At 37.0% G+C, this 24000-nt stretch overlaps 1 protein-coding gene across 1 annotated transcript in view; it reads right to left on the minus strand.

The window, feature by feature from the left end:
- Nucleotides 1-24000, minus strand: part of LOC128214463 (uncharacterized) — a 33953-nt gene that overhangs the window by 1493 nt on the left and 8460 nt on the right. The window contains exons 3-5 of the mRNA XM_052920947.1: nucleotides 13889-14047; nucleotides 11567-11753; nucleotides 1-7163 (exon numbers count right to left, since the gene is read on the minus strand). The exon at nucleotides 1-7163 is cut by the window's left edge and continues 1493 nt beyond it. Of these exons, the coding sequence (XP_052776907.1) occupies nucleotides 3223-7163; nucleotides 11567-11753; nucleotides 13889-14047 (4287 nt within the window). The 3' untranslated portion in view covers nucleotides 1-3222. The remainder of the gene's footprint in view (nucleotides 7164-11566; nucleotides 11754-13888; nucleotides 14048-24000) is intronic.

Here is a 24000-nt window from a genome sequence, read left to right on the forward strand (position 1 = left end):
CTATCACTGATGTGCAGTTCAAAATATATTTGGTTGTTATGTTTAATATGTAAAGGATAGAGGAAATAAAAAAAAACACAATATAATATTACCATCGTTTGGTTTAAATTGAAATAGATTTCCATTTGAGAATGTTCCAGAACAAACAACCATTAACTGCTTTCGACAGAATATTGAAACTCTCTTATTTTAGCGAATATATATCAAAAATGTTAGTAATAATAGGGAAAATGTTTTACGACTTTATTTCAGACATGGACTTTTTTGTAACGTTCACAGAAAGAAAATATGGTAAGTAAACGATAACAAAATTTAAATGAATGACCGATGAAAAGAGCATGCATAACTTATTGGAGAATAGCTGACGGTATGTACCGTATGACCTCAAAATGAAGTATGAGAGATACGAATACATAACATAAAAATGGTTTATTTTTAAGTATAATATTATTTTGAATGTGAATCTATTTAAATAGGTGCCAGTTTTATTACCGTTTGATTTTTGACATAAGGTTTTAAATACAAATGATAGCAATTATAAACAAACGAAAACAACATACATATCTTATTTTTAAAGGGACTCACCCAAAACTTTTCTGTTGGCAACAGTATTTTAAAACATTTTTGGGGATCGAGTTATGTCACATACCTTTATGAGCAAACACAAAACAATCACTGTTAAATATTCTTTTCACAGCATTTTAAAATTCAAAGCCTATAAAACAAATCATTACTAACACTTAAGGAAACCTAGAGTATGTTTATTCACCTTTTTAAATATTATTTACAAAAAAAAATGTCTGATTTGATCTTATTACAATGTTTTATCATTAGGACAAGCGTTTACTTCACATTCACGCGCAATAATTGTTTTCGATATCTAACACTATGAAACTTGAACGAGTCCCTTTAATGCATACATGCAAACACATTGAACGATTATAAACAAATAAAATATCTTGAGCGTTGCAAAAACACAAATTACATACAAATGCATCTATTCTAACATTCGTATTATTAGGAAGCATGTGCTTAAAACAATAAAAACATGAAAGAATGAAATGTTTCACTTAATATTATTCTGAGAACATTTTTGAAGGTTTTCCATAAAATATTTTAAGTGTGACAAATAAATAATATATACAGGCATGAAAAACAGGCAGCAAATAGATGTACCTATGTTTTAGCTAATTTATTATGAATATTTTGTGACTTCTACAAACTTCAACGTTGCTTGGAACTTCGTAGTATATAATCGACAGAAAAGTAACGAATCATAAACACTCAAGTGTCACTAATATTCAAAATTAATACATATACATGTATAACAAAAATAAATTTTGAGTGATAAACCTTGAACTACTTACTAAATAATGCAATTATGGAAAATATTCATTACTGAAATCAAGATTAAAACCTTGTATTTAACAGCAGAAAGCGCAAAATTATTAAATGATTGGTGAATGCTAAAAAAATTACTGTGTCTACTATAGAAATACCGTGTTTTTATGCACAATTCTTTCAAATTAAATTCGGTATCCTTCATATTAAATAATTAAAACGATATTATTAATTGTGCTAAAAAAAATTGGAGTAAGAGTACATCTTTTACAAGTGCTTCACTCAATTTGTTTTGTGTGACATCGAAATATCAACAATTTAAAATATTTAACAAAGCTTAGCCTTTTGATATACTACAGAAACCTAATGGCGACATGCAATCGATTGTCTGGGGGTTAAAATACGTAGTCATCTTAATGATTTGGTATACGACTAGATAAGACGAAACGAATCTGTTTAAAAGCTGGGCAGGAAATCGGGGTTGTTTGAAAGTTTTTTATGTATGATGTATGGCTGGTATACGGGGAGTATAACTGTGGATAAAAGAATTACATGATATTGTGCATGCATGAGTTTCGGATGCCGATTCATTTATTTAGTCAAAATAAAAAACCGTTGTATACTTGTGTAGGTTTAAGGTTTGAGTCCGTTCTTTGTAAATATAAAAATAAATTTCTTTGTATATACCAACGCGATTATATTTTTGATAAACCTACTAAAATGATGCCTTAAATTAAGTTGCTCCACCCGAAGCGTAGCCACTCGGAAGAACTAGGTACAGTACGCATTACACACACTATCTCATAGTCTCTTAAAAGTTATTCGGCTCCATTTATCCTTAACAGAAAGATGTATCGTTTGACCAAATTATGTATCTTTTGTTGGTTTCAATTGCAATACCTTGAACTGCAACCGTGAACTGATTTTCTGTATGTATTATCTTTATCCACATTAGATGTGTCTGAACCTGTTTGATGTTGTAGTCTGTTTTTCGAATTTCTTTATTTCCCAAACGTGTCGCAAATATTCTATCGCCGATTCTACTTTCTCAACTGTTGATCCAAGAACACAACATTTAGAGAAACTGATCTCAGATGTATGAAGCCCGACCAGCATTTCGTCGATTCCGCCTATTGTCCTGTCTATGGCTCGAAAAGGCTTCGTACAATTTAGAAATGATACAAGCTGCTCAGCTGTCACTATTCTTACCTCTTCAAATTCAACCGTCTTCACAGCAATCGTCTGCATAAAATCAGAAATATGTCTGTCTAGAGACATAACAGCGAAACTTAAATAATTTAAACATCTCAGAACGTGTTCCGCAAACAGTCAATGAATTGAACGTTTCCGCGGGTAGGTATTCAAACCATATTCTTCTACAAGGATGTTTACATTTAGGTGTGAAATGTAAAACATTGTTGCAAACTTCTGATTTTGCACCAAACAATCGAATCTTCTCTAGATGCGGAAACCCAAAAGTAATGTTGGAACAGGGCGATCTATTCTGATTATTTGCAATTAAACACATTGAGATAAATCTACGCTCTGAATATTCGTTGTATTCAATAAGCTTAGCATCTTAAGTTTACTAAAGAACTGCGACCCGCCCACAAAGGACACCTTAATTGGTGGTATCTCTTGTCTCAGTTCTGGTTTCACGTATCCAAGATCTTTTATAGGGAAGACGGGCTTGATGGTGACGTGTGTTAGGCGGCTGTTCCGTATAGTTATCTCAGAGAGATGTTTGATACTGCCGAGAGTCAGGTGTGTTTCTGCAGGAAATGTCAATGTGTCAAGGTGCAGTTTCTCTAGTGCATCACAGCATTGTATGTTCTATACCACGTTGTTTGCTATTAATTTTTTATATGAGAAATTTATAATTCATAATTTCTGTAAATTCTGACAATTTGACAAATCCAGGGTAACATCCATGGCAACGTGCACTAATCTTAGCTCCTGTAGACTGCCAGAGAATTGCGATCCGCCAACAAAGGACACCTTCATTAGCGGTATCTCTTGTCTCAGTTTTAGTTTCACGTAAACCCAGAACTTTTCTAGGGAAGACGGGTTGATGGTGATGTGGGCTAGGCGACTGTTCTTTATAGTTATCTTAGAGAGATGTTTGAGACTGCTGAGATCTAGGTGTGTATCTGCAGGAAATGTCAATGTTTCAAGCCGCAGTTCCTGTAGAGTATTACAGCGTTGTATGTTGAATACCACGTTGTTTTCTATCATAATTTCATATGAGAAATTAGTAATGAATAATTTCCGTAAATTTTGACAATTTGACAAATCGAGGGTAACATCCATGGCAACGTGCACTAAACTGAGCTTCTGTAGACTGCCAGAGAACTGCGACCCGCTCATAAAGGACACCTTCATTGGCGGTATCTCTTGTCTCAGTTCTGGTTTCACGTAAACCCAGAACTTTTCTAGGGAAGACGGGTTGATGGTGATGTGTGTTATGCGGCTGTTTTTTAAAGTTATCTCAGAGAGATGTTTGAGACTGCTGAGATCCAGGTGTGTATCTGCAATAAATGTCAATGTGTCAAGGTGCAGTTTCTGTAGTGCATCACAGCGTTGTATGTTGTGTACCACGTTGTTTGCTATCAGTTGTTCATATGAGATATTTGTAATAGTTAAATCCTGTAAAATCTGACAATTTGACAAATCGAGGGTAACATCCATGGCAACGTGCACTAAACTGAGCTCCTGTAGTCTGCAAGAGAACTGCGACCCGCTCATAAAGGACACCTTCATTGGCGGTATCTCTTGTAACAGTTCTGGTTTCACGTAAACCCAGAACCTTTCTAGGGAAGACGGGTTGATGGTAATGTGTGTTAGGCAGCTGTCTTCTATAGTTATCTCAGAGAGATGTTTGAGACTGCTGAGATCTAGGTGTGTATCTGCAGGAAATGTCAACATGTCAAGATACAGTTCCTGTAGTGCATTACATCGCTGTATGTTGTATATCACGTTGTTTGCTATCAGTTGTTCATATGAGATATTTGTAATAGCTAAATCCTGTAAATTCTGACAATTTGACAAATCGAGGGTAACATCCATGGCAACGTGCACTAAACTAAGCTCCTGTAGACTGCCAGAGAACTGCGACCCGCCAACAAAGAACACTTTCATTGGCGGTATTTCTTGTCTCAGTTCTGGTTTCACGTAAACCCAGAACTTTTCAAGAGAAGACGGGTTGATGGCGACGTGTGCTAGGCGGCTGTCTTCAATAGTTATTTTAGAGAGATGTTTGAGACTGCTGAGATCCAGGTGTGTATCTGCGGGAAATGTCAATGTGTCAAGGTGCAGTTTCTGTAATGCATCACAGCGTTGTATGTTGTATACCACGTTGTTTGTTATCAGTTGTTCATATGAGTTATTTGTAATATCTAAATCCTGTAAATTCTGACAATTTGACAAATCGAGGGAACCATCGATGGTAACATGCACTAAACTGAGCTTCTGTAGACTGCTAGAGAACTGCGACCCGCCAACAAAGAACGCCTTTATTGGTGGTATCTCTTGTCTCAGTTCTGGTTTCACATAAACCCTGAACATTTCTAGGGAAGACGGGTTGATGGTGACGTGTGCTAGGCGGCTGTTTTGTATAGTTATCTCAGAGAGATGTTTGAATCCGCTGAGATCCATGTGTGTATCTGTAGGAAATGTCAATTTCTGAAGGTGCAGTTTCATTAGTTCTTCACAGTGTTGCATGTTGTTTACGACGTTGTTTCCTATCATTTTTTCATATGAATTATCTGTAAGAATTAATTTCTGTAAATTCTGGCAGTTTGACAAATCGAGGGTAACATCCATGGTAACGTGCACTAAACTGAGCTTCTGTAGACTGCCAGAGAACTGCGAACCGCTCATAAAGGACACCTTCATTGGCGGTATCTCTTGTCTCAGTTCTGGTTTCAGGTAAACCCAGAACTCTTCTAGGGAAGACGGGTTGATGGTGATGTGTGTTATGCGGCTGTTATGTAGAGTTATCTTAGAGAGGTGTGTACAATTCGAAAGTTCGATAAGGTCATTCCTGAACGTAGTCTTCGATACATATAAGATGACCAATGAAGTTGAGAATATGTTTGGTTGTATTGCTGTTGTAAACGTATACTTGCGTATGAAAAGTGTTTCCAATTCAGTTACGCTTTTTTGCAAAAGTTCATTATCAGGTTCCATTCCAAAATCTGAGTTGAGCAAAGCGTGTTTCAACGTAATTTGAGGCTTTTCAATTCCATTGCCAGAACATTCTTTATAGGCCATTTTAATTGTAGATTGATAGTCATTAAGTCCGGATATGTTATATTTGCCGTCTTTATAAAATAACCGTTTTGTTTTATTAAACATATCTAAACATTTGCAACCTTGTTCGTAGTTCATGACACATAAAAACGACAAAATATCGGGTGACATAACGGATTCAAACTTGTTTATACACTTTTTCCAAACATCACTTTCGAAATCTTGCGAAGAAAGAAATACACAGGCTAGCATCTCCTTATAAGTCTCATGTAAAAATGTGTACATATTGCTCTCTTCTGATAGTGTTTTCAAGCTTGTTTTTGAAAGAAGTCCCGATTTGAGAAGTACCGTCGTTTCCTCTTTCGTAAGTTTTCTCATTTGGTGTTCCTCTATTACAGATTTATTATCGCCTAAGAGTGAATAGGCAGCCAATTTTCCAATATTGTTAATAAGTCCTGCCAATTCACTGCATGTGTAATTTCTTTCATCAAAGCATTCGGGAAGGGTATGTGTTTGACCATTGTTCTTATATAACTCACTTAGACCTTGTACGAGTGATTTCTCCTTCTTTTCGACACTGCGGAGTATCAGTTCTATCATGTTTGCGTATATATGCGACCTTGTCTTACCAAGGTACGCCAAATCCTTCTTATGAGATACTACCGTTGTATCGTGCTCTGTACACATACTGTCCCCGGTAACATTCTGCCGGCTTGTTTTATTCTCATTGTGTTTGTCGTGATAGACACATAATAACTGCAAGGTGAACATTGGATTTTGGAGATGAGATTCTAAATGTTGATATTTAATAGCAGATAAGAAATCATCGACATTATATGAGGTGCTGAAATGCTTGTTCAAACAATTGTTCGAATGTAACACAAGTTGTGCGGACACTTCCTGATTCATGTTGTCAACCTGTGCATGTGTATATGTTTTTTCACTGGGTATATTTATACTTGCAAGTTTCCAAGGACGTGATGTAATGAGTATAGTATACTTTCTATTTGCGGCTAAGGGCATTAAAGAAGGAATGTCACATTCATCTAATCCGTCTAAAATGAACAAGCCGTTTTCGTTTGATAAAAGCTCATTAAAAGTTTTGTTATCCCTTGATAACTCTGTGTGAACTGACTTTGCATGAGAGAAAATGATATCCTCTAGTGTATCGCATTGATTTCCGCGTAACTGGATGTAAAATAAATATGTAAACTTATCTATGCATTCGATTTCACTGAAAAAGTTTCGAGTGTCACTAAGCTTCGCTAATAAATCGGTCCTTCCCTCTTTCACCGCGCACCACAATACAACTAAAAACTTACAAAACGAGGTTTTTCCAACGCCGGCGTCTGCAGTTAGAACGATAATTCGCTTGGAGCTGAGCAACTGGTCCAAACTCTTGAGAGGTTCTTTCAATGTATTGTCCTCTTCTCTTGGTTGAAGAATAACTCTTCTAATGTTAGGTGGAACATAGAAGTCTTCAAGTATATCACTTCCACATTCAACGAAGGGACCTATCATGAGCGTACAATTGTTTTCCCGGTGGTACTTTATGAGGTTGTCTTTCAATTCTGAAACAAAACATAATGTTGCAGAAATATCGTCTGGCAAAACGAGTGTTATACGAATATATATTTTATGTCACGAGTCGTCGTTTAGTTATCAACTTCATCGGGTTCAGGACAGTTGCATTTTGGAGCATTTGGTGACCACACTAACGTGTTTATAGGATCCATCGCAAGTCGTCATACAGTACACAACTTTATTTAACAAGTGCAAAAGTGTAAGTAAAGGAGGCTTTGGCGAACTTACTAGCACATCTCCGGAGTTCAATTAAATTATCCCCAACGTACGAATTAACGGTGGTTACCTATTTATTTAATATGATTAGGAGTGTCAGTTTCTTTTATCATATGCTTTTTCCAGTAAAATATAGCAAAAAAGACCTAGCTACTTCACCTGCTACAGTGATGAACCGCACAACATCAAGTAATGCCATATATTGCGCTACATGCATTGCAGAAATGTAGTAACAGGAATAATCTAAACCCACAGATATATAAGATCTTTTTAATTGTGTGTATGAGTAGAATGCAAACTTAGATGATATTCAATAAAAATTACAACAACAAAAGCTGAAAATGGACAGCTCTCGGGAGTATACACCGCTTTGTCCTAGAAATGAATACAATTATGATGTAACATGTGCTTGTCAAGAGCAACAAGAGATGTTTGTCAAACATTATGCCCCCCCCCCCCTGAGCGCCATGTTGTCAGGATTATATGGACAATTGAATGAAATATGCATGGACCGAAATGACAGCTGATTTGTCGCTAACATTGTATGCCGTTAAGGCAGTTTTAAGATTATGACCATTCAAAGTTTGAGAATAGAGTGTGTTATGACCATGACCTTTGACTCTATGACCTCAAAATCCATAGTAGTCATCAGCTGGTCACCAAAAATCTAAATGTTAAGTTTGAGGGCCATGGGTGCAGGCATTGACAAGATATCACACAGACAAGCATTTTTCGTTCAAGGTCACTGTAGCCTTGACCTTTGATCCAATGACCCCTTAAATCATAAGGGGTCATCTACAGGTCAGACACAACTCCAAGTCAAGTTTGAGGGCCATGGGTGCAGGCATTGTCCAATTATCACTTGAAACATTTTCGCATTCAAGGTCACTGTGAACCTGACCTTTGACCCAATTGACTCCTAAAATCAATAAGGGTCATCTCCTGGTCAGGACCAACTTACATGTCAAGTTTGATGATCATAGATACAGGCATTGTTTAGATATCACTGGGAGAAGATTTGTTAACTTTTTTGCGTTAAAGGTTACTGTGACCTTGCCCTTGGCCTGATGACCCCCAAAGTCAAAAGGGGTCATCTACTGGTCAGGCCCAACCTTCATGTCAAGTTTGATGACCATAGGTCCAGGAATTGTCGAGTTGCTTTCAAGGTCACTGTGACCTTTATCTCTGACCCCTTAAATCAATAGGGGTCATCTACTGGTCAGGCCCAACCTCCAAGTCAAGTTTGAGGGCCATGGGCGCAGGCATTGTCGAGTTATCACTCGGGCAACCTTTTATCGTTCAAAGTCACTGTTACCTTGACCTTTGGCCCAATGACCCCTAAAATCAATAGGGGCCATCTACTGGTCAGGCCCAACCTCCAATTCAAGTTTGATGGCCGTGGGTGCAGGCATTGTCAAGTTATCACTCACACAACCTTTTACCATTCAAGGTCACTGTGACCTTGACCTTTGGCCCGATGACCCCCCAAAAACAATAGGGGTCATCTACTGGTCAGGCCCAACCTCCAAGTCAAGTTTGAGGGCCATAGGTGCAGGCATTGTCGAGTACTGACACGGACAACCTTTTACCATTCAAGGTCACTGTGACCTTGACCTTTGGCCCGATGACCCCCAAAAACAATAGGGTTCATCTACTGGTCAGGCCCAACCTCCAAGTCAATTATGAGGGCCATAGGTGCAGGCATTGTTGAGTTATCACTCGGACAACCTTTTACCATTCAATGTCATTATGACCTTGATCTTTGACCCGATGACCCCCAAAAACAATAGGGGTCAGCTACTGGTCAGGCCCAACCTCCAAGTCAAGAATGAGGGCCAAGGGTGTAGGCATTGTCGAGTTATCACTTGGACATCCTTTTACCATTCAAGGTCACTGTGACCTTGACCTTTGGCCCGATGACCCCCCAAAACAATAGGGGTCATCTACTGGTCAGGCTCAACCTCCAAGTCAATTATGAGGGCCATGGGTGTAGGCATTGTCGAGTTATCACATGGAAAACCTTTTACCATTCAAGGTCACTGTGACCTTGACATTTTCCCCGATGACCCCCAAAAACAATAGGGTTCATCTACTGATCAGGTCCAACCTCCAAGTCAATTATGAGAGCCATAGGTGCAGGCATTGTTGAGTTATCACTTGGACAACCTTTTACCATTCAATGTCACTATGACCTTGATCTTTGACCCGATGACCCCCAAAAACAATAGGGGTCAGCTACTGGTCAGGCCCAACCTCCAAGTCAAGAATGAGGGCCAAGGGTGCAGGCATTGTCGAGTTATCACTTGGACATCCTTTTACCATTCAAGGTCACTGTGCTTGATCTTTGACCCGATGAGCCCCAAAAACAATAGGGGTCAGCTACTGGTCAGGCCCAACCTCCAAGTCAAGAATGAGGGCCAAGGGTGCAGGCATTGTCGAGTTATCACTTGGACATCCTTTTACCATTCAAGGTCACTGTGACCTTGACCTTTTGCCCGATGACCCCCAAAAACAATAGGGGTCATCTAATGGTCAGGCCCAACTTCCATATCAAGTTTAATGACCATAGGTCTAGGCATTGTTGAGTTATCACTCGGACAAGCTTTAAAATTATTTTACCATTAAAGGTCACTGTGACCTTGACCTTTGACCCGATGAGCCCTTAAATCAATAGGGGTCATCTATTGGTCAGGCCCAACCTTCATGTCAAGTTTGATGACCATACGTTCAGGAATTGTTGAGTTATCACTCGGACAAGCTTTGGTCTACCGACGGACCGACCGACCGACCGACCGACCGACCGACATACCGACATGTCTGTGCAAAGCAATATACCCCTCTTCTTCGAAGGGGGGCATAATAAAACAATCACATGAAAAAGTGAACAAGAGACGCTGCTATGCGACGAGACTATGTATTCAATAATTGTCAGAACATCTTAAGTTTTCGGTGTGAGATTCAGTTCAAGCTGTTTTATTTCATTTTTAGTAACAGTGACCTTGGCCTTGATGGCTCTAAATGCAATTAACTCATACACTCTTCATATATACCAAGTTTGGTCACTAAAGTAATTCAGTATCAAACTGTAATCTATCATTATTAGCAGTGACCTTCACCCAACCCTTGAACTCCAAATGCAATTCCATGGAAGTTATTCATGAATTCTTCCTATGTTCCAAGTTTGGTCACTACATGTGAAACATACCTTAAATTATTCGATACCATAAGAAAGCTCGACGCGGCCCTCCCGCCTACCCACTAGAACAACGACGTACGTCATTCTTATTAGCAGGTTTCAAAATATAACATGTGTCTGCCATAAGCAATAAAAAATACGTAAAAAGGGACAGTCAATCAAATGGCTCATAACTTAACTTAAGGATAAATTGGTATTATGTAACCGCATTGTGTGATGGTTTTGAACAACTGTGTTAGAAACTGAATTGGATGAAGGATATTTTAGTTAAAGAAGTGAAAATGCCAACTTGTCCCAAAATTGTAACCGGATAACGACGTACACTTACTATTCGAGTACTATTCGCCCCTGCGTGCTCGTCATACTTTTAGTCGAGCTCAAAACACTTTTTAGATTTTTAATTATGATTTCATATCCGGTTTGACGTCATAGTTTGTGAAACGTTTAGATGTTATTTTCTATAGATCAAGTACGGACCACCTTTAAAACTATTTTCATGAAATCGAGACAAAATATGACGCTTTCCTTTTAATGTTTAGAGGGAAAATCATTACAAATTAAAGTACTGTTGTACAGTTGTTTTTTAAATTCATCTTCATCTAAAAATCAAAGTGAGAAATAAACATGACTTGGTAGAATATTGCCGAATAAAGTATTGTTTTGGCCAATTAATTTGTTAACAACCATGTGGAGTGATATTTTTTCTGACAAATAGAAATAGTGCAATGTTATTTAACACATGTGTATCACAGAAAGATACGGCTATACCAAACCGGACGCAATGTATAGCATGTGATAAATAAGTAATATGAATATATATATATATATATATATCTTAACGAGACTTCCCTTCTTATAAATGGTGATGTCACATAACCTATCCGATCGTTTAATCTATCAATTATACGGTTTAAATAAATAAATATTTTACAGTAGGCACAAAAGTGTTTAAGTATGCATTGTTATAATCAGACCTACCTGATTTAAAGCTATCCATCCCAGAAATTTCATTGTGCTCAAGAATATTTTTCATCTTCATTTCCAGATCATGAATTCGATTCTCGGTTTCTAGATTTGAAGAAGCAAGTCCTCTCAGGTAATCTACCGAATCCTTAATGGCCACCACAACCTCTGACCGCTCTATGATAAGTTCGTCATTCTCCAGCTGATAATGATAATAATTGAACAGAATACAATGTCAAAATTAATTGGTATTTTTTCCATTATGTTACATCAGAAGCTAAGGCCTTCGGGAAATTATGAAAGGAAAGGGAGCCTAGATTCGCCTGCCAGGTCAATTGCCATGACGTGAATGGAAACTTCGATGTGCCATGTAACTTCCATGACTCTAATGGGAGCCTAGACCTGCCTGGATACTTAATACGAAGCTATTGACAGCCTCGATCCGCCTGGTCGCTTACCATTACGCAAATTGGAGACACGATTGGCCTGGTCACTTACCGTGACGCAAATTGGAGACATGATCCGCTTGGTTACAAACCATGAAGCAAATGGGAGCATTGGTCAGCCTCGACACTAATCATGACACGCACGCCATAATGCGATGGGAGCCTCGACCTGCTCAGTCACTTCCTATGGTGCGATTGGGAACCTATACTTACCTGGTCACTTACCATGACGTGAATTGGAGTATCGAGCCGATTTGTCACTTAACATGACTCGATGAGAATTTTGATCGGCTTGGTCGCAAAATTCGTTGATGTAAATTACAGCCTCAATCTTACAGGACACTTACCATGACGCGAATGGGAACCTTGATTCGCCTGGTCACTTACCATGACTGTATGTGATCCATTGTCCACCAGGACACTGACCATGATGTGATTTGGAGCCACGATTCACCCTGTCTATTACCATGGCCGAATGGGATCCTCTGTTCCCCAGGACGCGTACCATGATGCAAATGGAAGCCTTAATTCGCCTGGTCACTAACCATGACCGAATGGGATCCTCTGTTCCCCAGAACACTTACCATGAGTCGAATGGGGGCCTCGATTCGCCTGGTCACTTACCATGATCGATTGGGATTTTCCTTCCTAGGTCACTTACCATGACGCGAATTGGAGCCATGATTCGCCCTGTCACTTACCAAGACCGAATGACAGCATAGATTTGCCGGGTCCCTTACTATGATACGAATGGGAGCCACGATTCGCCTGGTAACTTACCATGACGCGAATGGTTGCCAAGATTCGCTTGCTCACTTACCGTGACAGAATGGGATCCTCTGTTCCCCAGAATACTTACCATAACCGAATGGGATCCTCTGTTTTCCAGGTTACTAAATACCATGACCGAATGGGATCCTCTGTTTTCCAGGTTACTAAATACCATGACCGAATGGAATCCTCTGTTTCCCAGGTTACTAAATACCATGACCGAATGGGATCCTCTGTTTCCCAGGTTACTAAATACAATGACCGAATGGGATCCTCTGTTTCCCAGGTTACTAAATACCATGACCGAATGGGATCCTCTGTTTCCCAGGTTACTAAATACCATGACCGAATGGAATCCTCTGTTCCCCAGAACACTTACCGTGACCAAATGGGAGCTTCGATTCGCCTGGACACTTACCATCATGTTGCTTGACAGAGTTTGTCAATGTATTGTAAAAAATAAAATCCCTTTATCGGTCAATTAAATATGTGAATGACAACCATCGTTATGGTTATAATCAACAAATAACAGTTCAACCACTACTAAATAATTAGTTGCTTAAAAAGGAGCGACATGGAAGTATTCACTAGTGAAACTAGACAAAACATGATGCCGTTAAATATTTTTCAGGGCTTTTCCCGCCTATTTTGGGAAAAAGGCTCTAAACATTTGCGTCGCGAATATGCCTAAATTGGAAAGATTTACTGTTAAAAGAACAAGCTTTTCAGTCTCCTGTGAATTTGGAAACAATAAAATATGAGTTTCTTTTCCCTTTCAAAATAGAGACTTAAAACGTCTGAAATATCTATTACAATAAATCATAACAGATAAAATTTCATACTGATCTCTGAATGTGATGAAAATCAATGATTTTTGAAATCAATTATTCCCAAACCCATAGTTTATTACGATGTTGAATGAACAAGTACATGCAAATAGACTTTCATAAATAAATAAAAAAAATCTTTTTTTTCTTGTTACTTTTGAATGGAATTTTTTTCTGAAGATTGGGGAAAATATCATATATTTTGTTTTGGAAATGGGTCCGATAGTCGGACCTGTGGGTACTATAGAAAAAGTCCTGTATAATTTATTAATATATATTCGTGTATATGTTACCTGCTGCAACTGGTCTTTTGCTTCTTTTGCAAGGGGATTGCCTATGCTGAATGCCGAGTCAGAAAATAATGCTTTCAGATCAGATAGCCAGACTTTCAAGTCATCGTCAGTAAGCTCCAATCCGGGCGCATGACGAATGTTCTTTCCGACATCCCGCACCTTTATCATGAAAAATACATGTGCGTTAATGTACCTAAGTAAATGAATTATGTGCGTACATTGGTATTTATAAGCGAAATGTATCATGTGCCTATATTGGTGTGAACCAAATGAATAGAATGCGTAAATGGGTGCAAGTTTAACAGGAGCTGTCATAGGTCGAGCTAGACTATCTATATGCTGCTTTTTCTTGATATGAATACAATTATGATGAAACATGTGCCTGCCAAAAAATGTAAAACTAAAACGTTAACAAGAAACGCCGCAATGCGACGAAATCAGGTATTCGATGATTGCCAGAGGAAATTGAGTCTTCCTTGTGAGATTCAGTTTCAACTGTTACTGTTTAGCCCCCCAACCAGATGCAACTTGACCATGACACTCGGGCCCGAAACACAATCCAAAAAAAAACTCTATAAAATATTGCTGTCGCAACATGCCAACCCTAACTTCAGTACCAACCATTTATCTATTGTTAGTAATAGCGAGCTTAGTGATGTTCCGATGATCGATTATAATCAATTATTGATTGGTTGGTCCTGAAATCATCGAGATGTAATTGTATATGGTCATAATCGAACATCGATTCAATCGGCGTGTTGTTTTTCTTCCTTCCTCTTGTTATTTGCTTTCCTTTTATTTTTCTCCTTTGTGTTCATTTACACATTCGAAAAGTGTTCAGTTGCTATCGTTAACATTTTATATATTTGTCGAAAGCAACAACACCACTAAATAACTTTCAAACATACACATATTAGAAAGTAAAGTAAAGAATTATGTGTTATTATACAGTAATAAAAATATATTAAGGTGTTGTCAATTGATAATCGGTTACTTGAGCGAAACCGATTAACGATACTCAAACTGGAACCGATTCCCAAACTAAATGACCTGATCCTAGGGTCGCAATACAATGAAAGGTCTCCATAAACTCTTATATATCAAGTTTCGTCACAATATGCCAAACCTAACTTAATTATTCGATACCATAGCCACCCTCCCGCTTGCAAGCCCGAAAAACGACTAACGTCATTTTAAAAACGGATTTCTACTTTTTACTTTGTGAAAACCTGGTTAAAAATAAAGACATGTGCATGTCAAAAGCCAAAAAAGGGTAGAAAAAGTCAATCAAGGGCCTTAATTTGTATTTAGGCTTTATCTGGAGTTTTGTTACCTTATTTGTGCAATAGCTACTGGGTAAAGTGTGAAAGCCATTAAATGAACAGGTCTTTTTAAATCTAAGTTAAAAACCCAAGGTTGCCCAAACACTAACATTATTTTATCAGTATATCAATGGCCATAATTTGTATTGAGGATACTTTGTACGTAAACTGATTGTGTGATGGCCGTTTTTGTGTGAAGTATTTAGCGAATTGAATGAAGGGTTATAGAAGTGATTTGTGTAAACCTCAACTTGCCCTAAAACTTACACCGGACGTAATGTGCCCCAATTTTTTTCCTTTCCGTGGATTCCTAAGTCAATCAGGGGTCAGGTTTGTATTAAAGAAGAAATGGTGTAATGTAACCTACCTGTAAGATAGTCGTGAATAAGTATTAAGTCAATTGAAAGAAGGCATAGAAAATAATAATGGAACATATGCCAATTTGCTCTAAAACTTGATTCGCACACAATTTGCCCTAAAACTCCCTATGTCAATCAGGGGCAATAATTTGTATTTAGGATAATATGGAGTTATATGGCCTCATTGTGTGATGGTCCTGAGCTACTGTGTGAAGTAGTAAGTGTATTGAATGAAGGTTAAAGAGGATATTAATGAAACAAAGGCCAACTTGCCCTTAAACTTTAACCTAACACAATAGGCCCTAAAACTTGAACCCATTTATTAGTTCATAAGAGCCGAATTCAGAGCCAGGCCTTTTTCTATATTACCCATGGGTCTGACTATCGGACCAATTCCTAAAGCATAATTTATGATATTTTTCCCAATCTTCAGAAAAAAATCGCTATTTTTATTATTTTTTTACGATATTATGAAAGATCTATTGCACTCTATCATGACAGATAATAGTTCATATTGATCTCTGAATGTGATGAAAATCAACGATTTCTGAATTCAATTATCCCAAAAACTTGACATCACATTATTTATTGGGTTTTTGATAAACCGCTTCAGGTAAAAATACTTTCATAATTTATTTTATTTACTTAGATAGGGATTTTTTTTCTGAAGATTTGGAAAAATAACATATTGTGCTTTTGGAATGGGTCTAATAGTAGGACGTGTTGGTACTATAGAACAAGGCCTGGCATTGTATGTCAACAAATAATAGTATGCTCATCATATCTTGGCACTTGAAATACCCTGTTATTAAGACGGTTCTTCCATGAATTTTATTTTAACTTTGATTACTGATTGCCTTTACAATGAAGAAGATAGTTTATAAACATTCGATATGGTGTGGCGTTTATATGCACTTCATAACACACACTACTAAGCTGATTTTGAAGCATTTAAAAAGTTTTGATCATTAATGCATTTTATGTCAACATATAAAAGTGTTCATCATGTTTTGGCACTTGATATACCCTGTTATTAAGTAGGAAACAGATTATACGTGCTCAATGTTGGTTAAGTGCACTTTACGAGATCTAGTTTTGAGCTGAGCTGCCATTGACATTATAAAATGGTCACTGTAGTATGTCAGGATAATGTCTAAAGCAGTGTCGACTAGTCTGTATTGTGAATCAGGAGATCCAGAACACCGCAATACCATTTGTACCTACTGCTGAAAGTTATTATATCAAATATTTGTCTTTTTCTTTTACCTTGATGACGTCCATTTAAGGTATAGATAGCATAATAATTTATATTGATTTTCACGAACAGACAACCGCCGCCATTTCGGAAGGGTTGACAATTTCACAAAGCTACAATCGATATGATTAACCGATAGTCAAGACAGGCGCTTGTTGATTGGTTAAGCTATATCACGCAGACGTCATCGGTAATGTCCAAAAAATTATCGAACAAAACTCGACCGGACTATATTTAAAACAGGTCGAGAATTGACTACTCTGAACTTGGTAATTAGTTAATATAGGGTTATGGTTTGTTTACACCGCACTTCCTCTCATTGTGCTCCAGCATCGTAATAATTTTAATTAAATTCCATTCAGTAGTGTTTCAAGTTATGCTACGGACAAGAAAAAGTAACACACATGTAGGGCAATTATTCTGTGGTTAGCTGAAAAAGTAGTATGGTTCTTTTAAACTGCACTTCCTCTCATTGTGTTTACCATTGTATGAAGTTTAATTAGATTCAATAGAGTAGTTTACAAGTTATGCTCTGGACAAGAAAAATTGCAATGGGCTGACTGACCAACCACACAACCAGTGTGGCAACATAGGTTAAAGCATTGAAAATTAGGAGTGACGAGTGGAGGTTTTCACTAGGGATGTGCTGCCTTACTGTACATGAAGGATTACTGTGCTTGTGCACTTCACTTCCTCTCATTGTCATCTATCTATGTACCAAGTTTTATTTCAATCCCATCAGTAGTTTGAAGTTATGCTCCGGACAAGAAAAGGTAAAAAAGGGCAATAATGCTGTGATTAACTAAAAAAGAGTTATGGTTCTTGTACACTGCACTTCCTCTCATTATGTTCTATCATCGTATGAAGTGTAATTAAATTCCATCCAGTATCGGTAGTTTTCAAGTTATCCACCGGACAAGGAAACTTGCAACAGACAGGGTGCTCCAATAACGCCCGCAAAACTCGTTTTTCGGGGGGTATAAATAGCAATGGACAGAATTAGCGAATGAAACTACTTCTTATGGGGAAAACAAGTCAACCCTCGGAGTAAAAAAAAAGCAACTAAACAAATGTTAGGAGTATGTAGGGGTGTAACGGTTTACCGCTATACCGGTATATTGTAATATCTCACCTCCTACATGAATGACGCTAACCGATTGGCCTAGAGCGGTCACGTGCACGACGTGTATAACCCCCCCCCCCCCCGTGTAATTTCAAGTATGTTTCATACCACCCCTGTAACTTTCATACTCCGCAGAAGACGTAACAAAATGGCGGCCGATTTTTTTAACCTATCTCTCGGCTTATCTTTTCACTGTAGGTGAGCTAACACATGCACGTTATTGATTATTCATTTTATGCAACCAATCTGTTGAGTGTAACCGACTGTTTACATTAGTCATTGGTTACAAAATGGCGACTACAAAACGGTTTACAAGCATAACAAGTGACGAATCTGTCGAAAAAGGGTTAAAACTAAATTCAGAAGAGACGCTTCGATGTAACAAGAAATCTGCAAATGTGCTGAGGAGCTACCTTCAATAAATTGTTAAAAATAAAGTGTTAAAAACAGTTAATTGTTAAACTGTTGTTGTTATTCTTATTATTACATTTATTGAGTGTGATACATCTTTCTTGTACAGTTATAATTTAATGTAAACTAATAAAATATACAGTATAATAAGTATGCTGTAAAACAATTGTATTACTACATTTACATTGTTATTGTATTTGTTCCTAATAATCTTAATTACATAAACCTTTTTTTATTTCTTAAAATATAATTTTGAGACAATAAATAAGCGTCACTGAATATTTTTATAACAAATACATTATATCTTTATATAATCTTATTATTAAAAGTACTCGGTGATATATTCGTTTCACGTTTAGTAGATGGAGGGTGGGGGGGGGGGTTATGTGATATACATCCCCAGTGGTTTCATACCACGCTCGAGCTTCGCTCTCGCATGGTATGAAACCACTGGGGGTGTATATCACATATCCCCCCCAGCTACTAACAGTGTAACTAATAATACAGACAAAATAAATATTGTACCGCGGTACAAGTTCACCCATACCAGTTTATCAAGTATATATATTGGTTTACATCAAAAGCTTATTCCTATTTGTCAAAATAAATATTCAATATTTCAACGCATTTGTTTTCATTTAGTTTCCGAAAACGAAACAGAAAGTAGACCGGTGTAACCTGCAGATTGTGGCAATCTGACCCGGTGTATAAATTACATCGATAAAATATGCAAATAAAGCGTCTAGTCTTTAAGAGCGATTTGCGATGGCAGACGAAGCAGATTCCTAATTCAAAGGGGGAAACGCGCTGTTTGGTGACATTTCAGCCCCAAAGAAAACGCGAGACAAGCGATGTAGTTGAAAATGTGGCTTTCTGTAACAGGTGCAAAACTGCTATATTGTAAAGTGCGGTGGTGGGACTACCAATTTAAAGACCAATTTAGAACGTCACCATAAGATTTTTAATTTGAGTAAATCGGCAATTAAAACAACTGTTGCTTCTTCTGGATCAAGTTTGAGTGCATGCGCCAGTACTAAAGGGACGTGTTCGCTGAAGAGAACGTCATATCCATACCCAACCAGAATTTTATGTCACGCTGTTATTTCACTTGTATGCATTGTACAAACTAAATGACTATATTATCAGGTAAATGAAGTAAAATGTCAATCACAAACACATTTTCAAAACCCAAAAAGTGATAGATGTTTTACCTTATAATAAATCCGATTATACACCTCCCTTAATTAGGTCATGCCATGCGCGTAGGAATGAAATTGACATTGAAGCCGCGAAAGGGGTGGGCTGGGGAGGGGTGTCCCCTCCCGTCGCGATTTTTGTCAATTTTAAGCATTGAAAGACTCGATTTCCAGTGAGTTCAGGTTTTATTTCCATGTTTTATCTAAACCTTTTTTCGGTTAAAATAACATTATGAGAAACAGCGACATATTAATTATTGCGCAATCTTAAATTATTCTAAACGCCAGCATCATTTTCTTTTAAATACTGATATTTGCGCAGTCTCACAATGTATGTTAATAACAAATTAGCACCGAGTTTACCTCTTCATGGAGAAGCCACGAATGACTTTGGAACCATTGCGAGTTGAATGCACCGTGTTCAGTGTTTTAGTGCCAGAAGATCTCTTTGGAAATTTAAAACCTTAGGCAGATTTGGAACGTCCATTTTAAACTTTAATGTGACGCGTTTGAACAAATACAATTGCTGGCTATTTAATGACAAATCTATTTTAACGAGTAATTGCAATTATCATAATCATCTGCAGTTTTTGAAACATCAAAAACGATTCAAATAATTATTGTCTAATTGCCTCTTCTTCCACTTAACCCGTCTTTAATAACCTGCCGCCTGTTTTCACGCCATTCACACACCAATATGCTAGATGTTCACAGGCTTAATTATGACATGGTGACCTGTTTATTCAATATCGTTTCAGACGAGCATTGATCTATATTCTCGACATTCCAATAGACCATAATCCTTTTCGGCAGGGTGACTTCCGGTTTATTTCCGGGATATAACGACGTATAATAACAGCGATAAATACGGACTAATTATCTTTCCAGGTTTGTTATAGTTTATTTATTTTGATTAGATTTGTCATTTAAATGAGTTTATATTACATTGTAGTGATTTTATTTGAATGTCATGAGCTATAAATCGCTTGAATGTTTACCTAGTCAGTTTGTTCTGGTGATTGGGGTAGATGGTTCAGAAAAGACTGCGGTTACTTTTCTTATTGGATTAATATTATAAACGAATAATTCTCATCTATTCAAAGACATTTGTTTTGAAAATTAACACAAATAATACATTAGACTGTTTTACTGTCTGACAGTCATAATTTAATAAGGAATCTGTATGTATGTACCAGGTATAACTAATAGTCTTATGAATGAACATAAATAAATCATCATCAATTTAAATTATAATATTTATACTGCTGTGTGTATTTTATTACTATTTTAAAAAAAAACATTTAACTTAGAAAGAGTAATTATGTCATGCTCTCACCTGTGTAGTTTTCTGAATGATTTGTTACAAGTGCGCCAGTCAATTGTAACCACGCCCCCCAGGTCCCGGGAATAGCGGGGACGTTTACTTACGGTCCAGCCAACCCCGGGTAAAATCCCTGGCCTGCGGGGAAGAACTGATGGTAAAATCCCCGCCAAATGCCCCCGCACCCAAGGGACCCTAGATAAGGCCCATTCCCTGCTATATTTTACGCGAAGACAAAACCACCGCATTCACCCGGCACTGCGGGGCCACCTTAAAGGTAAAAACACTGCCCATTTCCACGGCTATCCCCCCGGACCTGGGGGGGGGGCGATGTTACAATTGACTGGTGCATAGTTAGTTATGTTTAAATATTATGACGGCCATCGGACTAGTCATACACCCAGGCCTGGAATTAAATCGGAGTCCAGATTGTCTTAAAACCCATCCATAAATAAGTCTGAGAGTTACTTACTTTTTTATAAAAAAAAAACTTATGCTTTTTTAGGTTCCATTCCTTTCTTTACAGATATGATTTGAATATGCTGATGTTATCTTTTGAGATCATTACTTTCCATGAAGAACATCACTACAATTGGTTGGGCTGCTAGATTTGTAGCAACATGATGGACAGCTAGTGCCTGTCGACACGTAACTGTTGGTTTGGCAGCGATTGCTTATTGGACCACTATATTGGATGGACCATACCATACGTGTTGGTTGAACAATTATGAATGGTTGGACCGAAGTGTTGGGTGGACCACCAGTGTTGTTTAGACTGCTTGCTGGACAGAATGTGTGATAGACAACTAGTGTTGTTTGAATAACTGTTGGATAGACAGTTATTGTTTATTGGACAGGTATAATCAGTTGATTTAAAAGTTTTAGTATTCAACACTTATTATTATTACCGGGTATTATTATTATTATTATTATTATTATTCAGTAATCATATTAATATATATAACTGAATATTTTTATATGTCGTTGTACTTTAGTTATGTTTTACATATACAGTGTGCATCATAATGTTTTTATCTATGAACAACTCTTTTTATAGATATTTTAATAAATATTAATTCTGTACAACCATTTTTTGTTTGTTTTGCTATAATTTGTATGATAGTATCAAACATTTTTTACAGAAAGGATCAATTTGTCATAAAAATTTGCACAGCAAAAAAATCAGAGTTCATGGTGTTCATTATAATTATGCTGATTCTCATCAAAATGAATAAGTTGAATTGCATCATTGAATGTTTTTTCGCATCAAATTATGATTCTTCATTAAATTTTATGAAATTTCCTGACCTTGAGGGACCTGTACCTTTAAAACTGCAATCTCACAGATAAACTGATTTTGGTATCATTGCCTTCAATTCAGTCAATCATATAAGATGATTCACAGTAGAACAGATCTCAGTTGTTTGAAACACTGTCAAAAGACTTCATCTTCTTAAAGCGTTAGTAATGCTTATAACCATAAATATCAATTTTCAAACGAAGACATGTAAAAATGTTATCTTCTATCAGCCATCTTATATCGTTGGTTTTCAGACATTTTTTGTCAAAACGGTCAGTCTGTGAGAATGCAGCTTTAAACTTGAGCACTGTATTGACAATGATGAACAATCTCAGTTATGAAAATTCATTTAGATATCAAGGCTGTTTGAATTTGGGCCAAGAAAATATTCGGCCTACAGTACACTAACTAAAGTATTATGATACGAAAAAGCGCGAACCAAGGGCTGCCGGTACACTAGCACGGCACTCCTTCAAACTAAGTTAACCGGGCGGCTAGTTATTGCCCACAAACATTACCTCGATTTTATGTCTTCATTAACCATGGGAGTTAAACAGTCATTGGAATAAAACGATCATAGACAATCATTTAATAACAACAGTAATTTTTACAATTTAATAATAACATTAAACATTATATAATTCAATAACAATAAATTGTCCTTGGTATGCAATAATCCCTTTAAAGGTTCATTTGCCAAGGGTTAAAAAACCATCTTGCTTCCTTTTGAAAAATCTCTTGGTTGACTGTTATCGGCTATGGAGTGTTGTTTCACATCCTGTGTCATAATATTAAGTTCTGAAGGTCTACTTTTTGTACCAAACATTTAAATATGTCACTTGTGTGCATTTCTTTAGTCCTTGCAGTCAAGGAAAGTTTTCATTCATGTTGACACACTTCATTTATTTTATCTCTGTTCTTGAACCGATTCCGTCTCTTGTATTTTGCAATAAAATAAAAAGACACCGACAGGTTCACCATTTTTTTTTTAAATATCTTGTAAAACCACTGATATAGCAGGACTGGTGCTATCAGATCATTGGTATCAACTGCCTACTTCTGTTGAGCATCAACTTGGCGGACTCAAACAACCAGAAAAGACATCTCTGAAATTAAATAAATAGTTTTATCATCATGCAAGTTAGCCAGAAAAATATTAAAAACTCTACAGAGGCTGTTAAAGCTGCACCCTCACAGATTTACCAGTTTGACAACTTTTTTTATTTGTTGTTTTGGAATGAGATAATTTCTGCCTAAATATCTGCAAACCAGTGATATAAGCCTGCTGACAAAAGATCAGATCGCAGATTTTCATATATTATTATTTTATGGCTAAAAGCGTTACTAACAGTTTCAGAAAAAGGCATTAAAAATCATTTTTTTAACTTAAATATGAACATTTGCGATCCGATGTTTTGTCAGCAGTCTTATATCGCTGGTTTTCTTGCACGTTTGCATAAATTGGCTCGTTCGAGACAAAAAAATAAAACTAAGTCGTCAAAATGTTTAATCAGTGAGACTGCAGCTTTAATATCAGTCAGATATTTAAATAGTTACAAATGACTGGTGCATTATTAATAAGCTGTTATTCTAAGACCTGCATATTTGTTTATAAACAGCACAACAGTCAGTATTTAAATGCCCTTCTTAATCACATTATGCTTTAAGCTTCGTTTACTTGACTGCTTTAAGGTTGCAGATTTCAAGAATTTCACACTTATTGCAAAATGTCATTAATATAATTTAATAACAAACTCAACAAACCACAATTAAATACATTCTTCATAACAATCAATATGTATTTGAAGTCTTTGAAAACTACTAT

Source organism: Mya arenaria, chromosome 13, assembly GCF_026914265.1.
Source record: "Mya arenaria isolate MELC-2E11 chromosome 13, ASM2691426v1".
Classification (NCBI taxonomy): domain Eukaryota; kingdom Metazoa; phylum Mollusca; class Bivalvia; order Myida; family Myidae; genus Mya; species Mya arenaria.